General features: G+C 42.5%; 1 protein-coding gene across 2 annotated transcripts in view; it reads left to right on the forward strand.

Moving 5' to 3' along the window:
- Window positions 1-20,961, forward strand: part of LOC110516429 (filamin-A) — a 179,143-nt gene that overhangs the window by 18,599 nt on the left and 139,583 nt on the right. For both annotated transcript variants that reach the window (XM_036989132.1, XM_036989133.1), the window contains exons 4-10: window positions 8,100-8,247; window positions 8,653-8,771; window positions 10,693-10,770; window positions 14,012-14,174; window positions 14,768-14,968; window positions 18,873-19,010; window positions 19,490-19,616. In XM_036989132.1, coding sequence (XP_036845027.1) covers window positions 8,100-8,247; window positions 8,653-8,771; window positions 10,693-10,770; window positions 14,012-14,174; window positions 14,768-14,968; window positions 18,873-19,010; window positions 19,490-19,616 — 974 coding nt within the window. The remainder of the gene's footprint in view (window positions 1-8,099; window positions 8,248-8,652; window positions 8,772-10,692; window positions 10,771-14,011; window positions 14,175-14,767; window positions 14,969-18,872; window positions 19,011-19,489; window positions 19,617-20,961) is intronic.

A 20,961-nucleotide genomic window follows, 5' to 3' on the forward strand; every position in this document is an offset into this window, starting at 1 on the left:
TGTTGATAGTGATGTTAAGAAGGTAAAAACTAGGGCCTGTAGGACCTGCCTTGTTGATAGTGTTGTTAAGAAGGTAGAAACTAGGGCCTGTAGGACCTGTCTTGTTAATAGTGTTGTTAAGAAGGTAGAAACTAGGGCCTGTAGGACCTGCCTTGTTGATAGTGATGTTGAGAAGGTAGAAACTAGGGCCTGTAGGACCTGCCTTGTTGATAGTGTTGTTAAGAAGGTAGAAACTAGGGCCTGTAGGACCTGCCTTGTTGATAGTGTTGTTAAGAAGGTAGAAACTAGGGCCTGTAGGACCTGTCTTGTTAATAGTGCTGTTAAGAAGGTAGAAACTAGGGCCTGTAGAACCTGCCTTGTTGATAGTGTTGTTAAGAAGGTAAAAACTAGGGCCTGTAGGACCTGCGTTGTTGATAGTGTTGTTAAGAAGGTAGAAACTAGGGCCTGTAGGACCCTCCTTGTTGATAGTGATGTTAAGAAGGTAAAAACTAGGGCCTGTAGGACCTGCCTTGTTGATAGTGTTGTTAAGAAGGTAGAAACTAGAGCCTGTAGGACCTGCCTTGTTGATAGTGTTGTTAAGAAGGTAGAAACTAGGGCCTGTAGGACCTGTCTTGTTAATAGTGCTGTTAAGAAGGTAGAAACTAGGGCCTGTAGAACCTGCCTTGTTGATAGTGTTGTTAAGAAGGTAGAAACTAGGGCCTGTAGGACCTGTCTTGTTAATAGTGCTGTTAAGAAGGTAGAAACTAGGGCCTGTAGGACCTGCCTTGTTGATAGTGCTGTTAAGAAGGTAGAAACTAGGGCCTGTAGGACCTGTCTTGTTAATAGTGCTGTTAAGAAGGTAGAAACTAGGGCCTGTAGGACCTGCCTTGTTGATAGTGCTGTTAAGAAGGTAGAAACTAGGGCCTGTAGGACCTGCCTTGTTGGTAGTGTTGTTAAGAAGGTAGAAACTAGGGCCTGTAGGACCTGCCTTGTTAATAGTGTTGTTAAGAAGGCAGAGCAGCGCTTTATTATGGACAGACTTCTCCCCATTTTAGCTACTGTTGTTATTCAGATTCAGATCAACTTAATTTGGTCATGTGCTTAAAACTACAGTACATAAAACATGAAAACACAAACTACACAAAATAATTTGAGTTCTGAGTGAATGGGATGAATGCTGTCCTGTGAAATGCTTTCAAGTTTTAGGAGGATGAGTTCTGAGTGAATGGGATGAGTGCTGTCCTGTGAAATGCTTTCAAGTTTTAGGAGGATGAGTTTTGAGTGAATGGGATGAGTGCTGTCCTGTAAAAGTTTTAGGAGGATGAGTTTTGAGTGAAGGGGATGAGTGTTGTCCTGTAAAAGTTTTAGGAGGATGAGTCCTGAGTGAAGGGGATGAGTACTGTCCTGTAAAAGTTTTAGGAGGATGAGTTTTGTGTACAGGTTGTTGGCTGATTCTTGATCTATAACAATTATCCTTCCCACCGTCTTAATCAATCCCTGAAGCTTGACTTGGTGTTGCACTCGAATTTTTCCGAACACACATATCAGACCAAAGGAGAGCCCACTCTGCAGGACAGACTTATAGAAGATTTGTAAGATATAACCGTCGGCATTAAAATGATTCAGTTTAAGTAAAAACATGATCTTTTGCAATTTCTTTATCTTTGCAAATGCACTGTCATTTCAGTTTGTCTATTTCGATTCCCAGGTACGTGGTCATTCTATCGAGTCCCAGGTACGTGGTCATTCTATCGAGTCCCAGGTACGTGGTCATTCTATCGATTCCCAGGTACGTGGTCATTCTATCGAGTCCCAGGTACGTGGTCATTCTATCGAGTCCCAGGTACGTGGTCATTCTATCGAGTCCCAGGTATGTGGTCATTCTATCGATTCCCAGGTACGTGGTCATTCTATCGAGTCCCAGGTACGTGGTCATTCTATCGAGTCCCAGGTACGTGGTCATTCTATCGATTCCCAGGTACGTGGTCATTCTATCGATTCCCAGGTACGTGGTCATTCTATCGATTCCCAGGTACGTGGTCATTCTATCGATTCCCAGGTACGTGGTCATTCTATCGAGTCCCAGGTACGTGGTCATTCTATCGATTCCCAGGTACGTGGTCATTCTATCGATTCCCAGGTACGTGGTCATTCTATCGATTCCCAGGTACGTGGTCATTCTATCGATTCCCAGGTACGTGGTCATTCTATCGAGTCCCAGGTACGTGGTCATTCTATCGAGTCCCAGGTACGTGGTCATTCTATCGAGTCCCAGGTACGTGGTCATTCTATCGATTCCCAGGTACGTGGTCATTCTATCGAGTCCCAGGTACGTGGTCATTCTATCGAGTCCCAGGTACGTGGTCATTCTATCGATTCCCAGGTACGTGGTCATTCTATCGATTCCCAGGTACGTGGTCATTCTATCGATTCCCAGGTACGTGGTCATTCTATCGATTCCCAGGTACGTGGTCATTCTATCGATTCCCAGGTACGTGGTCATTCTATCGAGTCCCAGGTACGTGGTCATTCTATCGAGTCCCAGGTACGTGGTCATTCTATCGAGTCCCAGGTACGTGGTCATTCTATCGATTCCCAGGTACATGGTCATTCTATCGATTCCCAGGTACGTGGTCATTCTATCGAGTCCCAGGTACGTGGTTATTCTATCGAGTCCCAGGTACGTGGTCATTCTATCGAGTCCCAGGTACGTGGTCATTCTATCGATTCCCAGGTACGTGGTCATTCTATCGAGTCCCAGGTACGTGGTCATTCTATCGAGTCCCAGGTACGTGGTCATTCTATCGATTCCCAGGTACGTGGTCATTCTATCGAGTCCCAGGTACGTGGTCATTCTATCGATTCCCCATTGATCTTTGTAGAGGTCTTTTGTTCCATCCGAAATCACTTTCCATCTCTTTTGTTTTCTTAACATTTATTTCAAGAGACTTATCTGCAGACCACTGGACCAATGTTGCCGTTTCTCTGTCAAAACCTTGAGGAGAGGCTTGGTCTGGGTGAAGGAAACCCACAAAAGCTTTGTCAAATGCAAATGTAAAAAATGTGTGGGCTGCGTCAGAGGCTTGACAATCGTTTTGTGTACAGTATTGGTGAAAGTGCGCAACCTTGAGGGGCTCCCTGATTCACCATTCTAAATGTCGAGATGGCGGAGTTGAACTTCACTTGTTGAGAAACAAGGAAACTATTTATTCACTTGATCAGTAGAGAGTTGACACCCTAATTCCCCAGCTTATCCACCAGTAGAGAGTTGACACCCTAATTCCCCAGCTTATCCACCAGTAGAGAGTTGACACCCTAATTCCCCAGCTTATCCACCAGTAGAGAGTTGACACCCTAATTCACCAGCTTATCCACCAGTAGAGAGTTGACACCCTAATTCCCCAGCTTATCCACCAGTAGAGAGTTGACACCCTAATTCACCAGTTTATCCACCAGTAGAGAGTTGACACCCTAATTCCCCAGTTTATCCACCAGTAGAGAGTTGACACCCTAATTCACCAGCTTATCCACCAGTAGAGAGTTGACACCCTAATTCACCAGTTTATCCACCAGTAGAGAGTTGACACCCTAATTCCCCAGCTTATCCACCAGTAGAGAGTTGACACCCTAATTCCCCAGTTTATCCACCAGTAGGTGGGGTTGGATGGTGTTAAATGAATACAATTTGCCTTTTTTAAATGTTCAAAAGCATTTCTGTTTTGACCATGACAGTTTACAATCCTGGGTTTAGTCTCCTCAACTTGCTCAAATTCTACATTATTCATTACAATATTTAGTTGAGGTTAAGGGTTTAGTGAATGATTTGTCCCAATACAATTCTTTATTTTTCAAAATATTTAGGACCAACTTATTCCTTGCCACCCATTCTGAAACTAACTGCTCTTTGAAGTGCTGCAGTCATTTCAGTCACTGCAGTAGCTGAAGTGTATAGTTTTGAGTCATCCACATTCAGTTGTAGTCGGATGTTTGCGTACACCTCAGCCAAAGTACATTTAAACTCAGTTTTTCACAATTCCTGACATTTAATCCAAGTAAAAATTCCCTGTCTTAGGTCAGTTAGGATCACCACTTTATTTTAAGAATGTAAAATGTCAGAATAATAGTAGAGAGAATCATTTATTTCAGCTTTTATTTCTTTCATCACATTCCCCGGTGGATCAGAAGTTTACATACACTCAATTAGTATTTGGTAGCATTGCCTTTACATTGTTTAACTTGGGTCAAACGTTTTGGATAGCCTTCCACAAGCTTCCCACAATAAGTTGGGTGAATTTTATCCCATTCCTCCTGACAGAGCTGGTGTAACTGAGTCAGGTTTGAGTCAGGTTTGTAGGCCTCCTTGCTCGCACATGCTTTTTCAGTTCTGCCCACAAATGTTCTATAGGATTGAGGTCAGGTCCTTTGTGATGGCCACTCCAACACCTTAACTTTGTTGTCCTTAAGCCATTTTGCCACAACTTTGGAAGTATGCTTGTGGTCATTGTCCATTTGGAAGACCCATTTGCTACCAAGCTTTAACATCCTGACTGATGTCCTGAGATGTTGCTTCAATATATCCACATAATTTTCCTGCCTCATGATGCCATCAATTTTGTGAAGTGCACCAGTCCCTCCTGCAGCAAAGCACCCCCACAACATGATGATGCCACCCCCGTGCTTCATGGTTGGGATGGTGTTCTTCGGCTTGCAAGCCTCCCCCTTTCTCCTCCAAACATAACTATGGTCATTATGGTCAAACAGTTATATTTTTGTTTCATTAGACCAGAGGACATTTCTCCAAAAAGTATGATCTTTGTCCTCATGTGCAGTTGCAAACCATAGTCTGGCTTTTTTATGTTGGTTTTGGAACAGTGGCTTCTTCCTTGCTGAGCGGCCTTTCAGGTTATGTCGATATTGAACTTGTTTTCCTGTGGATATAGAAACTCCAGCATCTGCACAAGGTCATTTGTTGTTGTTCTGGGATTTATTTGCACTTTTCGCGCCAAAGTACGTTCATCTCTAGGAGACAGAACGCATCTTCTTCCCGAGTGGTATGGCGGCTGCGTGGTCCTATGATGTTTATGCTTGCGTACTATTGTTTGTACAGATGAACGTGGTACCTTCAGGCGTTTGTAAATTGCTCCCAAGGATGAACCAGACTTGTGGAGGTCTGTAATTTTTTTTCTTGGGTCTTGGTTGATTTCTTTTGAATTTCCCATGATGCCAAGCAAAGAGGCACTGAGTTTGAAGGTAGGCCTTGAAATACATCCACAAGTACACCTCCAATTGACTCAAATTATGTCAATTAGCCCATCAGAAGCTTCTAAAGCCATGACATAATTTTCTGGAATTTTCCAAACTGTTTAAAGGCACAGTCAACTTAGTGTATGTAAACTTCTGACCCACTGGAATTGTGATGCAGTGAATTATAATTGAAATAATCTGTCTGTAAACAATTGTTGGAAAAATTATTTGTGTTATGCACAAAGTAGATGTCCTAACCAACTTGCCGAAACTATAGTTTGTTAACAAGAAATGTGTGGAGTGGTTGAAAAATGAGTTTTAACGACTCCAACCTAAGTGTATGTAAACTTCCGACTTCCAACTGTACATAGACACATGGGCTTTACTCAAAGCCAGTGACATGTCATTAGTAAAGATTGAACAAGTAAGGGGCCTAGACAGCTGCCCTGGGAATTCCTGCTTCTACCTTGATTATGTTGGAGAGGCTTCCATTAAAGAACACCCTCTGAGTTCTGTTAGAAAGGTAAATCTTTATCCACAATATAGCAGGGGTGTAAAGCCATAACACATCAGTTTTTCCAGCAGCAGACTATGATTGATAATGTCACAAGCTGCACTGAAGTCTAACAAAACTATACCCCAATAATCTTTTTATCATCAATTTCTCTCAGCCATCAATCATCAGTCATTTGTAAGTACTGTGCTTGTTGAATGTCCTCCGATTAAGCTGAAAGTCTGTTGTCATTTTGTTGACTGTAAAATAGCATTGTATCTGGTCAGACACCATTTCTTCCAGAAGTTTACTAGGGGTTGGTAGCAGGCTGATTGGTCAGCTATTTGAGCCAGTAAAGGGGGCTTTACTATTCTGAGGTAGCGGAATGACTTTAGCTTCCCTCCAGGCCTGAGGACGCACACTTTCTAGGAGGTTTATATTTAAATATGGCAGATAGGAGTGGCCATATTGTCTACTATTATCCTCAGTCATTTTCCATCCAAGTTGTCAGACCCCAGTGGCTTGTCATTGTTGATAGACACCTCTTCCACACTCACTTCACGGAATTCAAAAGTACAATGCTTGTCTTTCCTAATTTGGTCAGATATACTTGGATGTGTAGTGTCAGCGTTTGTTGCTGGCATGTCCTCAGTTTGCTGATCACGTCAATGAAATATCGATTAATTCAAAGTCTAGTTTCTTCTTCTTTTTATTCAGTCACATGATTTCTCCGTTTGCAGGATGTTTTCCAATCGATTGTGCAGCCAGACTTATTTGCCATACCTTTTGCCTCATCCCTCTCAACCATACCATTTTTCAATTCCTCATCAATCCACAGGGACTTTTAACTATTTTTTCAGTCATTTTCTTTATCAGTGCATGAATATTAGTAACTGGGATAAACAATTTTATAAATGTGTCAAGTTCAGCGTCTGGTTGCTCCTCATTACCAACAAATATGTTTTACATCAACAACATCACTAGAAAACGTATTGTATGACCTCTTATACACTCTATTACACCCAGCCTGACCTCTTATACACTCTATTACACCCAGCCTTTGGAACTTTGGTATTTTCATAGATATGGCTACCGACCAGTCGAATGGTGTTTTTAACATGGGATACAAGTAGGGACTCAGAGTTAGAAAATTATATATCATACACTACAGTTGAGGAACAATGGGAAAGTCATTTTGCTTTGAAAGTTGATGTACTTGTAACCTCTCTTTTGGGAAAATGGCCTTTGAATATTTTGGCACACCTACTGGAGAGCTCTTCTTTGTCTACACTCAGCATTGCTTAATTAATTCTTAATCTTTTGCCCCGCCCGTCTCTTTAAGGAGCGTTCAGAGCTGGACGCTCTGGCCGAGGAGTAGGGTTGATCCGCTCGTTCTGACCTAACAACAGCAGTCAATTACCCAAGCCAATTGTCTAACGTTGGCTACACATAATGAGAAAACACCCCACTCTGACCATTTTACTGGACCTAGCAGAGCTGGTTAGGCTGTTTGTATTTTATCCAGAGCGATGGTGACTAACTGCTGCTGGTAACAATTTAATTACGCCTTTTTACAGACAGATAGTGGAGTATTTTGTTAAGACATGTAGCTGGGTAAACAATGAACCATAATCCGAATGTATGATGTTACTATCCTGCATGAATCTACAACTAACCAACCATGTTCAATGTTAGCTAGCTATCATTAGGCTATAACTAGCAAAGCAAATGGCTCTGAGATACAAATAATATTACTACACAGATCATACACATTAGCTTGTGAGCCAGTCAGCTAACATTAGCTAGCTAACAGTACACTTTAACTTGAAATGAAAATGACTTTCTGACTAAATTAGAAATGTGTAATATCCGAAAATGTAGTTAGTCTAGACTATCTTACCCATGTACATGGATGGACGCTTCTCCCTCTCTGTCACGGATGCCATGGTTGCCCTTAGTTTGAAGATGTAATCCAGACTGGTGTTTTCGCTATCTCCTTAGCTATCATATTCTAATTCCACTGACTTCAAAACTCGGTCATCCAGAAAGTGGAGAACAACACTTATACAGTTCTGCTACGCGATATATATAAAAAGCAGTGTTAGACAGGATTACCTAGACATACTGTCCAGCTCAAATAGACAGAAGCCCATTCATTATCTCTTATTCATCTTTACAGAAGGCGACCACAACCCTACCAGACAAACACCAGACAGTCACCTGTACTGTTTGTTCTTTGCTGATTGTGGTCGTCTGAGGCGATGGCTGTCTGGTGACTGTCTGGTAGGGTTGGGGTCAGGATTGTTTTAAAATCAATTCCTGCCACCCTCTGCTGTTGTGTGTGTGTGTGTGTCTAAACATTGTGTCCGGTCTGATTTCCTAGGTGATAACCCCAGAGGAAATCGTTGACCCCAATGTAGATGAACATTCCGTGATGACATACCTGTCCCAGTTCCCCAAGTCCAAACTGAAGCCTGGCGCACCCCTGTGCCCTGGACTCAACCTTAAGAATGCCTGCGCATACGGACCAGGTACACCGTTCATCAACATCAAGCATATGTTTTATTTGTCACATACACAGGTGTTGTTTTACAAGGTCCGTAGTACAACGCCCTTGGAGCAATTTAGGGTTAAGTGCCTTGCTCAAGGGCACAACGAAATATTTTCACCTTGTCTGATCAGGTTTTCGACTTCTTGGTTACTGACCCAACGCTCTAACCGCTAGGCTACCTGCAGCCCCACCACCACCACACCCACCCACCCACTACTACCATCATCACCATCACTACCATATAAAAATATAAGTGTGCAGTAACCCATCACAATGTCGCTTTGATTCTCTTAGTCTCCCTCTCTCTCTCTCTCTCTCTCTCTCTCTCTCTCTCCCTCTCTCTCCCTCTCTCTCCCTCTCTCTCCACCTCTCTCTCTTTCTCCAGGTATAGAGCCAGTAGGTAACGTTGTGATGAAGAAGGCTGTGTTTACAGTGGAGACCATCAGTGCCGGGATGGGAGAGGTGCTGGTGTATGTAGAGGACCCTGCCGGACACAAAGAGGAGGTACACACACACGCACACACAGCATACACACACCGTGTGTGTTTACTGTGGAGACCATCAGTGCTGGGATGGGAGAGGTCCTAGTGCATGTAGAGGACCCTGCCGAACACAAAGAGGAGGTATGCATTCGCACGAACACACAGCATACACATCTTGTCTTTCTGTTTCTCTGTGTGTCATCTCGCTCTCTCTGTGTCTGTGTGTCATCTCTCTCTCTGTCTGTATCGCTGTGTGTCATCTCTCTCCAGGGTGGAGTGGTGGGCCAGGTAGACATTAGGGTTTGAGGCACAGTCTCGCAAAATTCTTGCATTCACCTGTGTTAATGAGAGAATCACTGACATGATGTCAGCTGGTCCTTTTGTGGCAGGGCTGAAATGCAGTGGAAATGTTTTTTGTGGATTCAGTTCATTTGCATGGCGAAAGAGGGACTTTGCAATTAATTGCAATTCATCTGATCACTCTTCATACCATTCTGGAGTATATGCAAATTGCCATCATACAAACTGAGGCAGCAGACTTTGTGAAAATTAATATTTGTGTCATTCTCAAAATGTTGGCCACGACTGTATGTGCGAAGTTTCAGATGGATAACTTGAAAAATGAGTGAACAACAAGACTTTTAGTGTCAAGTCCCCAGGTATATTTGGGCAAATCGTGAAGAAGACATTTGCATTCATATTACATTTTTCTGCAAGAATATCGTCAAATCTGTATACTTGGACTTTGATTGAGCTTTTCCAGTATTAGTAGACATATTATAAGTTCAACATTTACAAAACAACCAGTTTTCATAACTTCATAACTCTGAATATCCTTATAATGTTTGTCCATAATGAAAAGGCATGCTGTCGTACTTAGAAGCTACATTTTACGACAAATACATGGTTTCCAGATACTCCCGTGAAGCCCAGCTCATTGGGTATCTAGCCAGCTTTGTTTGGCCCGATTGGTGCTTATAAAGATACAGTTGTTCAAGTGATGACCGTCCACGTCATCTGCGTGCCATGAAGGCGTCGCTCTCTGACAAAATATGGTGTCCTATAGGATATACTACATCCCTAAAGAAATAGTGATCTTGTTACCTTCTAGGATCTCTGAGGAATACATACGAACGTGTTTTGACTCGTTCAAACAACGCTTAGGTTGAGATACTCACAGATTCCTTTGTTTGCAAATTGAACGTGTGGAAATATCAAATCAACCGTACGTGCTACATGGACCTACATCACTTCATGTTATCTCTGGGACCCTTTGGATGATAAATCAGAGCAATATTTCAGAATGTAAGTACACATTTCACTTTCAGAGGTGAATATATCAAACCTATCGCGTTGAAAAAAAGTGTTTTGTTGTTAGGAGCTCTCAAACAATAACATAGCAATTTTTTGCAGTAATAGCTACTGTAAATTGGACAGAACAGTTATATTAACAATAATTTAAGCTTTCAGCAGACACTTCTATGTACCGACATTTGTTGTTACTTTAAAATCTGCGGTCTTGACACAATGCGCTGCATGATTTACAACTGTCCTGTTGACGGAACGCCGAACCTTATCCAGGGGGTTCTGTATTGTAATGACCTCTCCACAGGGATACGGGGATTCAAAGGCAGCTCTCACTTCACACTTCAGTGCTAATTGCAGTTGCAGCCAGGTCTGTTCTGTCCTAGCAGCTTGGTTGCTTAGTAGCTTTACTTAAAATAAACTTAAGGATCCGCCCCTTTTCCCGAACCTACCTTAACCTTTATTCCTACCCTACCCTACCCTACCTTAACCCGTATTCCTACCCCACCCTCTCCCTCTCTCTCTCTCTCTCTCTCTCTCTCTCTCTCTCTCTCTCTCTCTCTCTCTCTCTCTCTCTCTCTCTCGCGCTCTCTCTCTCTCTCTCTCTCTCTCTCTCTCTCTATGTATCCTCCTGTCAGGCCAAAGTGACAGCCAACAATGATACGAACCAAACCTACTCTGTCTTCTACATACCCAAGGTCACTGGGATGCACAAGGTACACTTTCTGTTCTATCCCTACCCTAACCTTAACCCTTTTTCCTAACCTATCCTAACCTTAACCCTTATTCCTAACCTCACCCCTTATTCCTAACCTAACCTAACCTTAACCCTTATTCCTAACCTCACCCCTTATTCTTAACCTAACCTAACCTACCCTAACCTTAACCCTTATTCCTACCCTAACATATCTTAACCCTTATTCCTACCCTAACCTATCTTAACCCTTATTTCTACCCTAACCTACCTTAACCCTTATTCTTACCCTACCCTACCCTAACCTTAACCCTTATTCCTACCCTACCCTACACTAACCTTAACCCTTATTCCTACCCTAACCTATCTTAACTCATATTCCTACCCTAACCTTAACCCCTATTCCTACCCGAACCTACCTTAACCCCTATTCCTACCCTAACCTTAACCCCTATTCCTACTCTAACCTACCTTAACCCTTATTCCTACCCTAACCTTAACCCTTATTCCTACCCTAACCTATCTTAACCCTTATTCCTAACCTACCCTACCCTTAACCCCTTTCCTACCTTAACCTATCTTTACTCTTATTCCTACCCTACCCTAACCATAACCCTTATTCCTACTCTAACCTTAACCCTTATTCCTACCCTAACCTATCTTAACCCTTATTCCTACCCTACCCGAACCCACCTTAACCCTTATTCCTACCCTACCCTACCCGAACCTACCTTAACCCTTATTCCTACCCTACCCTACCCGAATCTACCTTAACCCTTATTCCTACCCTAACCTATCGTAACCCTTATTCCTAACCTACCCTACCCTACCCTAACCTTAACCCTTATTCCTACCCTAACCTTAACCCTTATTCCTACCCTAACCTATCTTAACCCTTATTCCTAACCTACCCTACCCTACCCTTAACCCTTATTCCTACCCTAACCTATATTAACCCTTATTCCTAACCTACCCTACCCTACCCTTAACCCCTATTCCTACCCAAACCTACCTTAACGGCAGGGCGGCAGGGTTGCCTAGTGGTTAGAGCGTTGGACTAGTAACCGGAAGGTTGCGAGTTCAAACCCCCGAGCTGACAAGGTACAAATCTGTCGTTCTGCCCCTGAACAGGCAGTTAACCCACTGTTCCCAGGCCGTCATTGAAAATAAGAATTTGTTCTTAACTGACTTGCCTGGTTAAATAAAGGTAAAAAAAAAAAAAAAAAAAACTTTATTCCTACCCTACCCCACAGTACCCGATCCTACCTTAACACTTATTCCTACCCTACTTTAACCTGTATTCCTACCCCACCCTATCCTACCCGAACCTACCCTAACCCTAACCCTTAAACCTTAACCTATATTTCTAACCTAACCTTAAACCTTATTCCTAACTGACCTAAACATACCTAACCTTAACCCTTAGTCCTACCCTAACCTCAACCCTTATTCCTAACCTAACCTACTCCACCCTAACCTTAGCCCTTATTCCTAACTTACCCTAATTTAACACTTATTCCTAACCTTAACCCTTACTCCTAACGTAATCTACACTACACTAACCTTAACCCTTATTCCTACCCTAACCTTAACCCTTATTCCTTCCCTACCCTGCCCTACCCTAACCTTAACCCTTATTCCTTCCCTACCCTACCCTAACCTTAACCCTTATTCCTTCCCTACCCTACCCTAACCTTAACCCTTATTCCTTCCATACCCTAACCTACCTTAACCCTTATTCCTTCCCTTCCCTACCCTACCCTAACCTTAACCCTTATTCCTTCCCTTCCCTACCCTAACCTTAACCCTTATTCCTTCCCTACCCTACCCTACCCTAACCTTAACCCTTATTCCTTCCCTACCCTACCCTAACCTTAACCCTTATTCCTTCCATACCCTAACCTACCGTAACCCTTATTCCTTCCCTACCCTACACTAACCTTAACCCTTATTCCTTCCCTTCCCTACCCTACCCTAACCTTAACCCTTATTCCTTCCCTACCCTAACCTACCTTAACTCTTATTCCTAACCTACCCTAAATGTAACCTGATTCCTAACCTAACCTCACCTGACCTACCCTACCCTAACCTTAAACCTTAATCCTAACCTACCCTAACCTAACCCTAATGTTGTTAGGTATCCCCCTTAACCCAAACTCTACATGACATTCTGTGTATTATTACCAGGTGACGGTGTTGTTTGGTAACATTGTGTATTATTACCAGGTGACGGTGTTGTTTGGTGACAGTGTGTATTATTACCAGGTGACGGTGTTGTTTGGTAACAGTGTGTATTATTACCAGGTGATGGTGTTGTTTGGTAACAGTGTGTACTATTACCAGGTGATGGTGTTGTTTGGTAACAGTGTGTATTATTACCAGGTGACGGTGTTGTTTGGTAACATGGTGTATTATTACCAGGTGATGGTGTTGTTTGGTAACAGTGTGTATTATTACCAGGTGATGGTGTTGTTTGGTAACAGTGTGTATTATTACCAGGTGACGGTGTTGTTTGGTAACTCTGTGTTTTACTAGATGATGGTGTTGTTTGGTAACAGTGTGTATTATTACCAGGTGATGGTGTTGTTTGGTAACAGTGTGTATTATTACCAGGTGACGGTGTTGTTTGGTAACAGTGTGTATTATTACCAGGTGATGGTGTTGTTTGGTAACAGTGTGTATTATTACCAGGTGATGGTGTTGTTTAGTAACAGTGTGTATTATTACCAGGTGACGGTGTTGTTTAGTAACAGTGTGTATTATTACCAGGTGATGGTGTTGTTTGGTAACAGTGTGTATTATTACCAGGTGATGGTGTTGTTTGGTAACATTGTGTATTATTACCAGGTGATGGTGTTGTTTGGTAACAGTGTGTATTATTACCAGGTGACGGTGTTGTTTGGTAACAGTGTGTATTATTACTAGGTGACGGTGTTGTTTGGTAACAGTGTGTATTATTACTAGGTGACGGTGTTGTTTAGTAACAGTGTGTATTATTACCAGGTGACGGTGTTGTTTGGTAACAGTATATTTATTACCAGGTGACGGTGTTGTTTGGTAACTCTGTGTTTTACTAGATGATGGTGTTGTTTAGTAACAGTGTGTATTATTACCAGATGACGGTGTTGTTTGGTAACTCTGTGTTTTACTAGATGATGGTGTTGTTTAGTAACAGTGTGTATTATTACCAGGTGAAAGTGTTGTTTGGTAACTCTGTGTTTTACTAGGTAACGGTGCTGTTTAGTAACTCTGTGTTTTACTAGGTGACGGTGCTGTTTGCGGGGCTACACATCAATACGTCTCCTTATGAGGTGGATGTGGGGATGGCTCAGGGAGACAGCAGTAAAGCTACAGCCCAGGGACCTGGACTAGAACCTGCCGGGAACATCGCCAATAAGACCACATACTTTGACGTCTACACCGCAGGTACCAACTGTTTTCTCAGCAATTGAACTCTGGGACTGTTTTAAAATCACCATTGGTCTCTTGCTGACATTGCTGAGCTGTTTCCTTCCTCTCTGGCAGCTCAGTTAGTAAGGATGACTGTATATTTGTCGCTTTTGGCTGGTTTGTGTGTTACGTGTGTTATGTGTATATATTGAGTGAACACTGAGTGTACAGAACATTAGGAACACCTGCACTTTCCATGACATAGACTGACCAGGTGAATCCAGGTGAAAGCTATGATCCCTTCTTGATGTCACTTGTTAAATCCATGTCAATCAGTGTAGATGAAAAGTCCATTCCTCAACGAATTGAGGGCAAAAACAACATATATACAGTATATTGGTATGGTGCTAAGGCTCTCTCTGTCTCCAGGTGCTAAGGCTCTCTCTGTCTCCAGGTGCTAAGGCTCTCCCTGTCTCCAGGTGCTAAGGCTCTCCCTGTCTCCAGGTGCTAAGGTTATCCCTGTCTCCAGGTGCTAAGGTTATCCCTGTCTCCAGGTGCTAAGGCTCTCCCTGTCTCCAGGTGCTAAGGCTCTCCCTGTCTCCAGGTGCTAAGGTTCTCCCTGTCTCCAGGTGCTGGTGTGGGAGAGGTGGAGGTGGTGATCATGGACCCAGCGGGTAAGAAGGACGTGGTGGTGTGTCAGATAGAGGATAAGGGCAACAGTTTGTACTGCTGCACCTACAAACCCACCATGGAGGGGGCACACACCATCTACGTTACCTTCGCTGGAGGACAAATCAGCAAGAGCCCCTTCGCTGTCAACATAGGAGAGGGTGAGACAGGAGGGGGAGGGGAGGGGCAGATCAGCAAGAACCCCTTCACTGTCAAAATAGCAACACATGAAACCAAATTAGAAACAGTTTTTCTGTTTCCAATTCTAGTGTTTGTGTTTCTACTGTTTATGTTTCTACTGTTTGTGTTTCTGGGGTTTCTCGTGTTTCATTTTCTAGTTTTTCTGTTTCTACTGTTTCTGTTTCTAGTCTTTCTGTCTGTGCTGTTCCTGTTTCTATTATTTCTGTTTCTACTCTTTCTGTTTCTAGTCTTTCTGTCTGTGGTGTTCCTGTTTCTATTATTTCTGTTTCTGCTGTTTCTGTTTCTACTTCCAGTTAATTTCTATTGCTTCTGTTTTTATTGTTTCTGTTTCTAGCTTTTGTGTTTCTGGTGTTTGTTTTTCTTGTGCTTCTGTTTCTAGTGTTTCTGTTTCTATTGTTCCTATTTTTCTGTTTCTCGTGTTTCTGTGTCTATTGTTTCTGTTTCTAGTGTTTCTGATTCTATAGTTCCTGTTTTTGTGTTTCTAGTGTTTCTGTTTCTATTGTTTTTGCTTCTAGTGTTTCTGTTTCTAGTGTTTCTGTTGTTTCTTTTTCTGTCTCTAGTGTTTCTGTCTCTAGTGTTTATCTTTCTGGTGTTTCTGTTTCTATGGTTTCTGTTTCTGTTTCTAGTGTTTCTGTTTCTATTGTTTCTGTTTCTATTGTTTCTGTTTCTATTGTTTCTGTTTCTGTCTCTAGTGTTTCTGTTTCTATTGTTTCTGTTTCTATTGTTTCTGTTTCTATTGTTTCTGTTTCTGTTTCTATTGTTTCTGTTTCTATTGTTTCTGTTTCTGTTTATATTGTTTCTGTTTCTATTGTTTCTGTTTCTGTTTCTAGTGTTTCTGTTTCTATTGTTTCTGTTTCTGTTTCTGTTTCTAGTGTTTCTGTTTCTATTGTTTCTGTTTATATTGTTTCTGTTTCTATTGTTTCTGTTTCTGTTTCTATTGTTTCTGTTTCTAGTGTTTCTGTTTCTATTGTTTCTGTTTCTGTTTCTGTTTCTAGTGTTTCTGTTTCTATTGTTTCTGTTTCTGTTTCTAGTGTTTATGTTTCTATTGTTTATGTTTCTGACTAGTGTTTCTGTTTCTATTGTTTCTGTTTCTATTGTTTCTGTTTCTGTTTCTAGTGTTTCTGTTTCTATTGTTTCTTTTTCTGTTTGTAGTGTTTCTGTTTCTATTGTTTCTGTTTCTGTCTCTAGTGTTTCTGTTTCTATTGTTTCTTTTTCTGTTTGTAGTGTTTCTGTTTCTATTGTTTCTGTTTCTGTTTCTATTGTTTCTGTTTCTGTCTCTAGTGTTTCTGTTTCTATTGTTTCTGTTTCTGTCTCTAGTGTTTCTGTTTCTATTGTTTCTGTTTCTGTTTCTATTGTTTCTGTTTCTATTGTTTCTGTTTCTGTTTCTATTGTTTCTGTTTCTAGTGTTTCTGTTTCTATTGTTTCTGTTTCTGTTTCTGTTTCTAGTGTTTCTGTTTCTATTGTTTCTGTTTCTGTTTCTATTGTTTCTGTTTCTAGTGTTTCTGTTTCTATTGTTTCTGTTTCTGTTTCTGTTTCTAGTGTTTCTGTTTCTATTGTTTCTGTTTCTGTTTCTGTTTCTAGTGTTTATGTTTCTATTGTTTATGTTTCTGACTAGTGTTTCTGTTTCTATTGTTTCTGTTTCTATTGTTTCTGTTTCTGTTTGTAGTGTTTCTGTTTCTATTGTTTCTGTTTCTGTCTCTAGTGTTTCTGTTTCTATTGTTTCTTTTTCTGTTTGTAGTGTTTCTGTTTCTATTGTTTCTGTTTCTGTTTCTATTGTTTCTGTTTCTGTCTCTAGTGTTTCTGTTTCTATTGTTTCTGTTTCTGTCTCTAGTGTTTCTGTTTCTATTGTTTCTGTTTCTGTTTCTATTGTTTCTGTTTCTATTGTTTCTGTTTCTGTTTCTATTGTTTCTGTTTCTATTTTTTTGCTGATGTTTCTGTGTCTATTTTTCTTCTTATTTTTGTTTCTGTTGCTAGCGTGACTGTTTCTAGTGTTTTTGTTTCTGGGATTTCTGTTTCCAGTGTTTCTGTCTCCAGTGTTTCTGTGTCTATTGTTTCTGTTTCTATTGTTTCTGTTTCTATTGTTTCTGTTTCTATTGTTTCTGTTTCTATTGTTTCTGTTTCTATTGTTTCTGTTTCTGTTTCTAGGGTTTCTGTTTCTATTTTTTTGCTGATGTTTCTGTGTCTATTTTTCTTCTTATTTTTGTTTCTGTTGCTAGCGTGACTGTTTCTAGTGTTTTTGTTTCTGGGATTTCTGTTTCCAGTGTTTCTGTTTCTAGTATTTCTAGTGTTTCTGTTTCTAGGGTTTCTGTTTCTAGTGTTTCTGTTTCTAGGGCTTCTGTTTCTAGTTTTTCTAGTGTTTCTGTTTCTAGTGTTTCTGTCTCTAGTGTTTTTGTTTCTAGTGTTTCTGTTTCTAGTGTTTCTGTTTCTAGTGTTTCTGTTTCTCGTGTTTCTGTTACTATTGTTTCTGTTTCTCTCTCTAGTGTTTCTGTTACTATTGTTTCTGTTTCTGACTCTAGTGTTTCTGTTTCTAGTGTTTCTGTTTCTCGTGTTTCTGTTACTATTGTTTCTGTTTCTCTCTCTAGTGTTTCTGTTACTATTGTTTCTGTTTCTGACTCTAGTGTTTTTGTTTCTAGTGTTTCTGTTTCTAGTGTTTCTGTTTCTAGTGTTTCTGTTTCTCGTGTTTCTGTTACTATTGTTTCTGTTTCTCTCTCTAGTGTTTCTGTTACTATTGTTTCTGTTTCTGACTCTAGTGTTTCTGTTACTATTGTTTCTGTTTCTCTCTCTAGTGTTTCTGTTACTATTGTTTCTGTTTCTGACTCTAGTGTTTCTGTTTCTAGTGTTTCTGTTTTTAGTATTTATGTCTCTAGTGTTTCTGTTTCTCGTGTTTCTGTTACTATTGTTTCTGTTTCTCTCTCTAGTGTTTCTGTTACTATTATTTATGTTTCTGTTTCTAGTGTTTTCGTTTCTAGTGTTTCTGTTTCTAGTGTTTCTGTTTCTCGTGTTTCTGTTACTAGTGTTTCCGTTTCTGGTGTTTACACAACTTTTCTGTCTGTTTGTTATGTTCTCTCCCTCTCCTCCTTTCTACTGTCTGACTGTTCATTCACTTGCTCTTTCTCTCTGGATGATTCTGTGTTCCTTGGTCTCTTCTCACTCTCTCTGTCTCTCCCCCTGCTATCTCTCTTTCTCTCTCTCTCTACTCTGATCTCTCTCTCTCTCTTTCTAGAAAGACGGAGGGATGGTATCTCTTCTCTCTCGGGAGCAGCTTCTTCCTTTTACTGTCCTCACTTCATGGGATCGCTCTTGGGAACTAGACTCTCTCTCTCTCTCTCTCTCTCTCTCTCTCTCTCTCTCTCTCTCTCTCTCTCTCTCTGTGTGTGTCTTATACCATTCCTTGTGACTCATCCTCTCTCAGACTGGTGTGTCATCTTGCTCAAAACACACACATACACACAAAACACACAGACATTGCACCCCATTGTGGTGTGTGACAATAATTAAGCGGGGCCTTATTTAAGCGTTCTGCTTCCTGAGGACATAATGCATCACTTTCTGCGGGGGTCAAAGACAGACAAACTCGGGATGCGAGGGAAGGGAGGATGAGAGGAGAAGAATGGGAGGAGAGGAGAAGGACATAAAGTTACAAATAAGGACAGATAAAGGAGGCAATGATATGTTTACTCCTCTCTCTCTCTCTCTCTCTTTCTCTCTCTGTCTTGGTCTCTCTCTCTGCGTCTCTCTCTCTCTCTGTCTCTCTCTCTCGATCTCCTGGCAGTTGTTGTCCTCATCCTTCAGTTTCTATTCAAACTATGTGTTCAATTCTATGTATTAAACTCTAAACCCCCCCACCGCCCACCCCTTCTCCAGCTTGTAACCCCAGCCTGGTTCGGGCTAAGGGGCGTGGTCTCCAGCCTAAAGGCCTCAGGGTGAAAGAGACAGCTGACTTCAGAGTCTTCACTAAAGGAGCTGGGACTGGAGAACTCAAAGTCACCATCAAGGGCCCCAGTGAGTCTACTCCACTAACCAGCAGCCTATATATTTAATAAACTACACTACCCAGCAGCCTCTCTGTTTTATAAACTACACTACCCAGCAGCCTCTCTGTTTTTATAAATGACACCGTACAGCAGGCTCTCTGTTTTATAAACTACACTACCCAGCAGTCTCTTTGCTTTAGAAACTACATTACCCATAGTCTTTTTGCTGTTTACACTACTTGTGTTCAGATCTGAAGGGTCTGGATAGATATACACGGTGTAGTGGTAAAGTTTCCACCATATTGCTTTTACCTAACAGCTCTGCAAACATTGAAAGATCTCTCTCTCTCTCTCTCTCTCTCTCTCTCTCTCTCTCTCTCTCTCTCTCTCTCTCTCTCTCTCGCTCTCTCTCTCTCTCTCTCTCTCTCTCTCTCTCTCTCTCTCTCTCTCTCTCTCTCTCTCTCTCTCTCTCTCTCTCTCTCTCTCTCTCTCTCTGTGTGTGTGCAGAGGGCCTGGAGGAGCCATGTAAGAGGAAGGATGTTGGAGATGGAGTGTTTGGGTTTGAGTACTACCCCACCACCCCCGGTACATACAGTATAATGATAACCTGGGGAGGACAACACATCCTCAGCAGGTAACACACACAATACATCCCCCAGGTAACACACGTCCCCCCAGGTATCACACACAATACATCCCCCAGGTAACACACGTCCCCCCCAGGGAACACACACAATGCATCCCCCAGGTAACACACGTCCCCCCCAGGTATCACACACAATACATCCCCCAGGTAACACACGTCCCCCCAGGGTAACACATCTCCCCAGGGTAACACACATCTCCCCAGGTAACCCCCCCCAGGTAACACACACAAAACATCCCGACAGGTAACACACATCCACACAGGTAACAACCCCCCCCCCCCAGGTAACACACATCCCCCCAGGTAACACATCCCCCCAGGTAACACACAGAACACATCCCCCCAGGTAACACACATCCTCCCCAGGTAACACACAGAACAAATCCCCCCCAGGTAACAGACATCCCCCCCAGGTACCACGCATCCTCCCCAGGTAACACACAGAACACATCCCCTCAGGTAACACAGATCCCCCCAGGTAACACCCATACCCCCAGGTAACACACAGAACACATCCCCCCTAGGTAACACACATCCCCCCAGGTACCACGCATCCTCCCCAGTTAACACACAGAACACATCCCACCAGGTAACACAGATCCCCCCAGGTAACACACATCCCCCCAGGTAACACACATCCCCCCAGGTAACACACATCCTCCCCAGGTAACACACAGAACACATCCCCCCAGGTAACACAGATGCCCCAGGTAACACACATCCCCCCAGGTAACACACAGAACACATCCCCCCCAGGTAACACACATCCCCCCAGGTAACACACATCCCCCCCAGGTAACACAGATCCCCCCAGGTAACATTCTCCCCAGGTAACACACAGAACACATCCCCCCAGGTAACACAGATCCCCCCAGGTAACACACATCCTCCCCAGGTAACACACATCCCCCCCAGGTAACACACATCCCCCCAGGTAACACACATCCCCCCCAGGTAACACACATCCCCCCAGGTAACACAGATCCCCCCAGGTAACACACATCCTCCCCAGGTAACACACATCCTCCCCAGGTAACACACATCCCCCCCAGGTAACACACACCCCCCCAGGTAACACAGATCCCCCCAGGTAACACAGATCCCCCCAGGTAACACACATCCCTCCAGGTAACACACATCCCCCCAGGTAACACAGATCCCCCCAGGTAACACACATCCTCCCCAGGTAACACACAGAACACATCCCCCCAGGTAACACAGATCCCCCCAGGTAACACACATCCCCCCCAGGTAACACACATCCCCCCAGGTACCACGCATTCTCCCCAGGTAACACACAGAACACATTCCCCCAGGTAACACAGATCCCCCC

This window comes from Oncorhynchus mykiss, chromosome 9 (assembly GCF_013265735.2).
Source record: "Oncorhynchus mykiss isolate Arlee chromosome 9, USDA_OmykA_1.1, whole genome shotgun sequence".
In the NCBI taxonomy this organism is placed as follows: domain Eukaryota; kingdom Metazoa; phylum Chordata; class Actinopteri; order Salmoniformes; family Salmonidae; genus Oncorhynchus; species Oncorhynchus mykiss.